The sequence below is a fragment of the Zootoca vivipara genome, chromosome 9 (genome assembly GCF_963506605.1).
Source record: "Zootoca vivipara chromosome 9, rZooViv1.1, whole genome shotgun sequence".
Taxonomy (NCBI): domain Eukaryota; kingdom Metazoa; phylum Chordata; class Lepidosauria; order Squamata; family Lacertidae; genus Zootoca; species Zootoca vivipara.
Genome location: NC_083284.1, coordinates 37,110,399 through 37,120,460, shown reverse-complemented (window position 1 = coordinate 37,120,460; position 10,062 = coordinate 37,110,399). Strand labels below are relative to the sequence as shown.

Below are 10,062 nucleotides of genomic sequence, written 5' to 3'. Positions count from 1 at the left end.
ATAGTTGCCGCAGCCCTGGCTACAAGCTCCACGGGTGAATAGTGCCTCTGGGGCTGGCCAGGGGGTGCTGGTTGCCCAGGAGCAGAGGTGACCTCGGAGTAAGCAAGTGGGTGAGGGAGCCCAGCCAGCCAGTCCATCACTCCATGCTGTTGGGAATGGACAGACAAGTGCGAGGCCAGGAAGACAGGCAGGCACCACGCTGGCCTTGTGCTTGCCACGTGCAAGGCCTGCCCGGGAGCTGAGTGGCCCCATGCAGGCCTGGAAGCGCCCAAGGTAAGGTGCTGTCCTCATGTTTGGTCAGTCTCCATTGGGCCACTAAGGCTGGGGCCATCCTCTTCCCAGGCCCCTGTGGGGCAGAGTGAGGAGGAACCCCTCTCTTTGGAGGCAGCTGAGAGACCAGGAGTGGCAGCAGCGGCTGCCCAGAGGACTCCCAAGTAGAGGGGAGAGGAGAGGAGGCTGACGCAACACTCAAGACAGTGTGTTCAAAAAAGGGTGAGAGGCTGCCAGCTCTCCAGGCAAAGGGTGACTTAAGTGGGCTCATGAGCCCCCCAGGGGTGCCGCAAAAAGAATAGTTGGTAGAGGGAGCCATGGACTCAAAAAGGTTGAAAGCCTCTGGGCAATAGTGTTTAATCTAGGCAGCCAGGGCTCTTCTGGATGACAATATCTTTTTGCACCAGGTCAGCCAGGACCACTTTTTTTTAAAAAAATTCTCCCATATATACAAAACTCCCTAGGTGCCTTTTGGATTGTATCTGTAGGTTTCCCCCTCTGTGTCAATTAATTTAGGTCAAATAAGTGTTTATATGGAACAAATAAGTGTTGTTTGTACATGGAAGATGGATATTCCTTGGGAGGTTCTGGACTCTCCTACCTTGGAGGTTTCTAAGCAGAGGTTGGATGGTTATCTGTTATTGATGCTTTAGCTGAGTTTCCTACATTGCAGGGGGTTGCATTAGAAAGATGACCCTTGAGGTCCTTTCCAGCTCCATGCTTTTCTGCTTCAACAATATTTCATTATGTTCCTATCATTTTATGTAATTGTATTTTGTATGAATTATAAGATCATAAATAAAATCTATTCTATTTACAAACAAAACATTTAAATGGCTACCTTTATACTGGTAGAACAGGGGGCATGAGCATAGGGGACGGTTTTTTGTTGGGGGACAGAACCTCTTATTTGTATTGATTTTTACATATCTGGGGGGCAGCTGCCCCCCTGCCCACGCCTATGGGGAGCACAGGAAAGAAACAAGGTCGGAAGGGGGCTACAGTCAGAAAAAGTTTGGGAAATACTGATCTAGTCCAACTCCCTGCAATGCAAGGGATCTTTTGTCCAACATGGGGCTTGAACACACAACCCTGAGATTAAGAGTCTCTTCCATTACCAACTGAGCTATTCCAGGTTCTGCAATAGCCCCATATTGTAGCAGCAATGGGGGCAGAAAATATCAATCCCTGTTAATATCTACATATTGTGAATTATATGCTTGTGAAGCATGGACCACTTATAAACGGCATCTCCAACTGCTCAAAAGATTCCATCAACGGTGTCTCCGAAATTTTTTACAGATCACTTGGGAAGACAGGCGAACTAATATCAGTGTACTGCAAGAAGCAAAGATCACCAGTGTTGAAGCAATGATTCTTCAACACCAACTTTGTTGGACTGGTCATGTGCAGATGCCTGGTGATCGTCTTCTAAAGCAACTACACTCTATTCTGTACTTAAAATGGAAAGCGTAATACCGGTTGTCGACAAGAGGTTTAAAGACTGTCTCAAGGCAAATCTTTAAAAATGTAGTATAAACACTGACAACTGGGAAACACCAAAGGTGTCATGGGCTTTGAAGACACTCGATCTCAGGATGCAAGGGAGAAACGTGCTAAGAGGAAGGCACGCTTGGCCAATCCACACCATGGTCAATTCCCGCCTGGAAACCAATGTCCCCACTGTGGAAGGACATGCAGATCCAGAATTGGCCTCCACAGTCACTTACGGACTCATTGACCGTGTTTATGGAAGACAATCTTACTAGACTACGAGTGATTGCCAAAGAAGAAAGATTGTGAATTAGGAAGGGGAGGTTATAAACTAGCTCCTGTTATTATCTCTGTGTGTCTGGTGCCAACACCTAAATGAGGTTGAGGTTCAAAAACCATGGATGGGCAGTTGGTGTCTCCCTATTATTACAGAGCTTTGCAATCCAAGTCTTAGAACACAGAAGGTAAACAGTGGCATGAAGAAAAGGATTAACAATTATGGGAAGGCAACTAAAGTTTCTTCCACATCACTTGTGTATTAAGTGTTCAGTCTGATTTGCTTGCAAGGAGGTTATATGATGCCAGCAGTTTATTGAGCATTCCGATCTGCCAGGAAGTTCTATGATTTCACATCAACCAATTTAGTCCACATTTTCCTTAACCCTGAAAATTCTATTTTATTTTAATTGGAAGCAGGTTTGCTGTGCAAGAGCTCCAGATCCACTTTAATGGCAGAGTTGAATCCCACTTACAAAATAATATGGAACTGTCCTAAATTCTAGATCTCATCACCACAGTTTAGAATAATGAGTAAATTTGCACTGATTTCAATCCTGGTGAAAGCAACCACAATTTCCCTAAAGGTGTAAGAAAATAGAGAGCCCTGCTAGATCAGAATAAGGGCCTGTGCATCTACCTGAGGGGTGGGCAACCTCCAATCTTTTACAGCTCCTTTAAATCTTATTATTAACCACATTGGGTTACATGTCACTTTCCTAATCATTAGTATTCATTTTCTTTCAGGTTCTATTATTGTGGTTTTAAATGAACTCCAGGCATCCTAAAGTGATTTTAATTGACTTTCAAGTTTCACTTCCTTTTAACTGATCCCCTAATCTTTCTAAGGAGTGGTGGGGAGCAACAGGAAGGGTGATGAGAGCAAGGAAAATGAGCAACAGGCTTCACTTGTCTTGTCCTCTCCTTCTAAGCATAGCTGCCAAGTTCTCCCTTTTTTAAAGGGAAATTCCCTTATGCTGAATAGGCTTCCTCGCGAGAAAAGGGAAAACTTGGCAGCTATGCTTCTAAGCAGTAATGGGCCCAAAGGGAGAGGGCAACTGGCAGTGGGGACTGGGGCAAGGAAGCAGGTCCCTAGAAGGAACACACTGTGGACATCATGCACGAGCACCCCACAAAACCTGGAGCCAGCACTGGCTGCATCAACCAGCACATTTAGAAACAGTGCATTGGCCAACTGATCCCCATTGTCACACACATACACGCTTCCCTGATTTTCACTGCAGTAGCCATGGACTGGCTAGGGACAGGGAGAGGTGATCAAAGTGCTGAGAAGTATGAAGGAAGCAATTTGCTGCTGCTCCACCTCATTCTAAGTCTCATCAAACTGTTTGGGGTTGTGGTTAGCCTCCAGACAGATCACTTTGAGGCTAACCACAGCTCTAAACAGATCAGTGTTTGGCCAACTTGGCTTTACAAGCCCAGTCCTATGCATAATTGCATAGAAGTAAGTTGCCCTGAATTCTCAGGGGCTCTACTCCCCACTAGGAGTACACAGCCTATACTTATATTAATATCACTTGCTGTCCTATATGTTATATTCAATGCAGTTTTTCTTTAGAAGTTAGCCTTTTTGTATCACATGAGGGTGGTATAGTAACTGCCCATCCATTTTAATAGGATAATACAAATCTAACAAACCAAATTGACTCACACACCCATACATAGTTCTAGCTGCCCAATCCTATGCATTCAGAAGTTTAGTTTAGTTTAGTTTAGTAGAATTACTCTCAGATAGGCAGCAATCTTATACACACTCAAGTCTTGCTGAACTCAGTGAGCTCTATAGTTAATATGCCTGGGATTGGGCTGCAGATACAGAATCACACACACCAGTTCAGGCCGTTGGGCTACCTAGCTCAGAATTGTCAAGCTTGACTGGCCGTGGCTCTGGATGACTGAGTTTTAGATGCAGACATTTCCAGCTCTGCCTGGAGATGCTGGGGGATCAACGTGGTGTGAATTCATAGGGATTCCTATGTCCATTTTATCACATCATTTTTGTCTCCACTGAGCTCTTGAGCTCTTTTAAGGCTTTGCATCTTTTGCATGCATTACAGCTGCCAAATTTCAGGAGAATCCTGGAGTACGCTATATTCACAACTGTAGGTCCCAATCTCTGCAGTTCAAATGTAAAAGATTAACTTTCCAAGTAAACAAAAGCCTGGTTTGCAGCCATCTTCTTTTCCAGATGCTGTCAGAATGGTGTTTGCATTCTCTGTACCAGCAGGAAGTCAACCATTTTTGAGACATGTTCTTGTCAACTGGTGGGTTCCACTTACTGACACTAGGCCACTAAACATGGCACACCTCAAATTCATGTGCATTTCTAAAATCACTTCCACTCTTGCTTCTTTTGCTGAGCCTCTATGAAGCAGAATTGGAGAAGTGCCTGCATAGCATACATCTTATTAGCACATGCTGTCCTAAGTTGTCAATGATATAAAAACTTCCTGAGCCAAGGAGACACCCTTTAATAGGAGTTGCATACCAAGCAGTCTTGGGAGGAGCAGGCACATTACTATGTGCAATGTGGATCCCAGCCAAATTAGCTCTAAAGTAATATAAAAACCCCTCAGAGCTCTTTATATTTGTCTTCTGGCTAGTGGGCAGAAAGATTTTATTTTCAACCAAAGAAGACTTGCAATTATTATTATTTAAAGCTAAAGGGAAAACTGAGATTTTAAGCATTTTAAAAACCAAGGCAAATTGCTTTGCAGACTGCACGTTCCAGTAAGGGTGGGAAACCTCATCTTATGACTCATGTATACTGAAGTGAAATGCATACCGACACTTTAACAAGCAATTATATTTGTGATAAGAGTGCTTTCTCTGAAGGCTGTCCTGAAGAGGGCAGATAACTGATCATGTTCAAAAAGTGTGATCAGTTACCATGCAGCATAAATTCAATACTTACCAGTTTCTTTATTGTTTGTTCCAGAGAAGTTAAAAGGAACTACAGTCTTTACTGCCAATAATACATATTCAGCTGTATACGGTTAAAAAGCTATCACCCTTTTAAAACCACATTCAGGTCCACTTACTTTGATGCAGTTCAAATTCTGTAGCAGCTGACAAGCTGAGCTGTTGAGTTGCTGCTCTTGATCAAATATCCTATTTCAGCTTGTCAGCACAAAGCAGAAATGCCTGTTTATTTGATTAAAAAATAATCTATTCACAATGTTAACTTTTTTTCTGCTCTTACTGTGGGTTGTGTAACACTCATGCTGTCAGATATGAAAAAACAGTTCTTAACTTCTATTTCATGTCTTCCTCCAATTTGGCAATTTCTCAGGGGCTGTTTGGGCCACTTTACCTACACCAAATAAGAACAACATCCCAGAAATTTTCATCAAAGGAGAGGTTGCTTCCTGTCATCTTCTTAGATTGCAGGTTCTAATGACTCACATTGGACAATGGACCTTCCCATATGCATTGATGAGGTAGCTGCTTGATGAAAGCATCAATGTGGTGAGCAGTGATGGTAAAAAAATAAGAGGCAACAGGGACTAGCAGTTTATTATGTGTTTTTGGAGCTATTTCCGCCCTTCCACCAATGAACCTGATGGCGCTATTAGGCCAATTTGAGTTAAGGGTGATTCTTCTATCCTTAAGAAACTAATCATGTGAAGATGGATATCGTGTGCACTTCCCTTCATTATTAGCATACACTCATCTTGCTGCTAGGTATATTTCTTTTTAAAGCAGTGAGCATAGAACCATGGTACATCCCTCACACCAAGACCGCTAAGCCATAGCTGCCAAGTTATCCCTTTTTTACAGGGATTTTCCCTTATGCTGAATAGGCTTCCTCGTGAGAAAAGGGAAAACTTGGCAGCTATGCGCTAAGCTTGTGTTTTTCAAGCAGCTAAAAGGAAGGCAAAAACATGCAATGTGGTAAAATAAGGCAGTTAAAAGCACCAGCAAAGTTTTAAAGAACTTTACCAATAAATTTGGCAATAAGATTAGACAAAGTAGCTACCTTTTTTTAAAAGAAGGCATAAAAAGGGAGCTTTAAGTATTGCTTGTGCTTCCATGCTGACAGCTTGCATATCAGTTCCATTGCATATCTCCTTTCCCAAGAAACTTCTCAGCAACTGATATTCATTTATATCACAGCTACTTCATGTTTTGTAGTTTGATAAGGGAGAAAAATGCACAAAGAGTGTGTTTTAATCAAAGTAAGCAATACGTTTATTTGAACTTCAGTAGAGATGAACCACTAAGTTTTGGAATAAAAAAATACTGGAAAAGTACTACAGCTTGAATGAATATAAAAACATTAGCAGAAAGAAAACAATTTAAATGGTAAAAAATTAACCTTTAAGTCTGAAACACTTGAATAGGTTGTTTAAGTCCTCCCAACATGTGCTAACATCTGCTAAGTTGGCAAAACACAAACCTCTTACAAAACGAAAACAGCTACTTCTGTTATGTGAACTGCATAAAACTGTCCAATCTTTAAAAGGCTGTATAGTTTGTCTTGAAATATACAGACCTTGCAGTACATGACAAAAGCGTTTATTGACCCAGCCTTGCTCCATGAAGCTGTGCTTGGGCAGAAATATATCAGTTAGTAAGATGAAGCCTCTATAAAAATGAAATGCACACAGCAAGACTTGGACTTGTTTAACAAGCTATGTTTACAGTATAATTCTACCTGTCCATGTCAGCTTCCCTTCCCACCCGCCTCCCGCAACTATATTTCTTTAGGCTAGTCCATCTCTAACTTCCAGATACACTGTACATACATTTAGCAAAGAGCATACCTAAAAATTCTTGCAGCGGTATGGTCAGTACACAGTTTCAGAAGATTACACAGAAGCCTTAATTTTTCTGAGGATAGCAACTATTACCAAGAACCATTAGCTTTCGAATATTGTGAGAAGCTTGTTAAAAAGGAGAGTAGCCTTCTTCTTTTTTGGTACTCTTCCCAGAACGCAAAACACAATGGATATTCAGCACAAGGGGATCTTAGTGTTCTAGATAAGATTGCTTGAGAACAGCGTCCAGATTACGCAGACTTGGGTCATCCCTAGCTATTACACGCTGCCCTGTATAAAGATTACTACTATGTAAACTAAAAAGTCTTGATACCAACAACTTAGTAGCGGCTTTTCCTGATCTAACAGTTGGTCACAGAGGTCAAGTATAATAAAGGCTGCTGCCAGTTTTGTACATGTGTCTGACTCATACATCCTTCAAGTACATGCAAGGCTCAATAGTTTCTTAAGTGTAGCTGCTCAGAATCCTTTTAAGACACAGAAGAGATTGGGTTATGAGGAGAGCCCATCTGCGTAAGAACTTTATCCAGCCACTGAAGGGGACCATGTAAGTGAATCTCAATCCAGCACGGTGTGCTTGTGACATCTTGCCGGTGATACTCTGCTCCCCAACCCTAGAAACACAGAGTGAATGTTACAGCAATTCTTGCTACAGATTTAATTGCATTCTGAAAATCCAAAGGCGTCATATTGAGTAAAGGAGACAGTATTTTTTTGCATTAAAGGAGCGCAACCATTTTCGGATCTCTGAATTTTAATCTGAAGTAGATTTAAAACCTTGCCAGATGGGCCTGAAGACATGAATCTTCCAAGTAAGTGATCACGCTCAATGGGGTGGGGCAGCTTGTGCTGTAATGTCTTCTACTTTCAAGGGAAAACACCTGTTGGTGTTTAGTCTGGCAGTGCTGCTTTCTCAATTCTTTGTACTATTTTTTCCCCCATACACACTGCCATCTATTTTGTATCCAGTGTCTGTGCACCTTATCTCTAGAATTTCAAAGAGATTTTAATGGATGTTAAGGTACCACTGAACAAGTCAGCCAAACACAACGTTTCTCTATTTCTCAGTGGCTGCACCCCGATTATAGGACTCCCTGCACAGGGAGCACCAAACCAAGCTTCTTACTGGCCTTCCACTTAATAGGCATTAGACCCCACTGGGGTGATTTCTCTCCTGTCTCAAGGTATAGTTTTATTGCTGCTGTTATTGGGAGTTTTTAACTAGCAAACATTTACTGCTGAACACAATTTTTTGTGAAAATAAAGTGGATATAATTAATTTTCTTACATTTTTTTAAAAAAAGATTATATATTTCTAGTGCTGCCACTGGTTCTGGAGCTAGAGCTACACTTCACAAAATCCAGGTTAGTATCTTTCAGATGTAAGTTTGATTAACATGAAAGACACAGTGCAATTTTTTAAAAAATCAAGTCTTTCTTAGCATCAGCTCTACAGTACTTTTTGGGAGTATTTGTTGAGTAGGCTCAGCAGCAGCCTCCAAAAGATTTACGTTTTGGGCAGCATTTGCATGCACATGCATTCATCTGTCTAGGTTGCTTTTATAGCAAGTTTTATTGAAGTGAGGTCTAAAATTTAATAGCATCAATTCAAGTTAATTCTTTTTCCCAGGCCAAAGGCACACTCACCCCAAAGCCTTGCTTACCTTTACAAAGCTCATACGGATAGTGCACATCTTGGTGAGTTCGTACACAGTTTCAAAGCCATGGTTCACCGACTGAGCCAGAAGTTGAGCAAACTCTTGGTTGTTGAAAATTTTCAAACTGCAGCCACTTGGAATTTTGCAGACTGTAGTTGGGTGGAAGCCATGGTGGTAATTGCAATTTCGACTTTGCACAAATATACTACTGTCACTAAGGCACTCTGCATAGACTTCACCACCAACATAATACAGGTGAACTCCTATAAAAAGAGACATGATTCTGTTAGTTTTATTCTGAAGTCAAAGCACTTCAGACTGCTGCAGGTATTCAAAGATCACACACCTCCACAACGATGCATGAATTTTACATACCTGGCCCAACCACATAACTGCAGTTGTCCAAATTTCTTATTTGCATGCTGTATAGGCAACGTGTTTTGGACATCTGCTTTTCTGGACATCTGCACATATCCTTAGATTTGAAGGAATTTTCTAGTTAAAAACTAGGGGATGCAGATGTGTTTGTGTCTAATGAAACCAATGGGATAGAACGACATCTGCTCAACTCTCATTAGCCAAGCACACCAAGTACTTCTTCATTTTACTTGGTCTGAGTTTCAGCTTCTATTTAGATTGGGGTTTACTGTAGTTTTAGCAGATCTTCTTAAATAACAGCAAAATTTAAGACTAATACTAATACTGATTCAACTAGAGCAGGGGTGGCCAACTTCCAGGAGACTGCAATCTACTCACAGAGTTAAAAACTGGAAGTGATCTACCCCCATTTTATTGGGGTTCAGGTCAAAGTTGTTGATCTTCTTTAAGAGGGGGGAAATGCTCTATTTTAGTGGGTTCAGGGAATAAAGTTCCATTTAGGGGGGGCTGGCAACATTTTAGGGGGAGGGGGATTAGCCGCTCACCAAGATATCACTGTGGAAGCCGTCTGCCTCACAGCTAAAACTCTGTCTTCCATTCAAGAGAAAAGGAGAAAATGCAGCGAGGAGAGAAGGGGTGGGGCCAGGTGCTCTTAGGCAAAAGCAAAGGAAAAGGAGCCTAGTTTTTGTGAATCTACCTGTCGACTTGTTGGACATCCCTGAACTAGAGAAATTTGGCATACTCTTCCTTATTGGTGGCTATCTGCCATCTAGTGATCTTTGACCCAAAGTGAAATTTAGAGGCTACAGCTATTTTCTCAAATTGGGCCATCAGAATGTCAAACTAGTACAGTACTGGGAATATCTACTACAGGGTTCAACGGCCCCCTCAAACATTGAAGCTCAGCTGGGTTAATACTATCTCTCAGCCTAATTTATTTCACAGATTGTTGAGAGGATAAATGACATGCCATGTACATCACCTTGAACTTCTTGGAGGAAGGGGAAGATAGAAATGTAATTCAATAATCTGTCCATCCCTAGTAAGGGATGGGGCTATTAGGGGGTGGGGAGATTAAAACCCTGTTGCTATTCAAACTTTATAAAGTCCTTCAGCGCACCAAAAAGTATGTTCTGAATAGTTTTGAAAGCACCAATAGTGGATAGTCCCCAATTGTGTCTTAC

At 41.7% G+C, this 10,062-nt stretch overlaps 1 protein-coding gene across 1 annotated transcript in view; it reads right to left on the bottom strand.

Annotated features, from left to right (window-relative positions):
- Positions 1-1,826: 1,826 nt before the first annotated feature.
- Positions 1,827-10,062, bottom strand: part of SMAD1 (SMAD family member 1) — a 42,670-nt gene continuing 34,434 nt past the window's right edge. Inside the window, exons 6-7 of the mRNA XM_035111632.2 lie at positions 8,507-8,763; positions 1,827-7,456 (exon numbers count right to left, since the gene is read on the bottom strand). Coding sequence (XP_034967523.1) covers positions 7,313-7,456; positions 8,507-8,763 — 401 coding nt within the window. The 3' untranslated portion in view covers positions 1,827-7,312. The remainder of the gene's footprint in view (positions 7,457-8,506; positions 8,764-10,062) is intronic.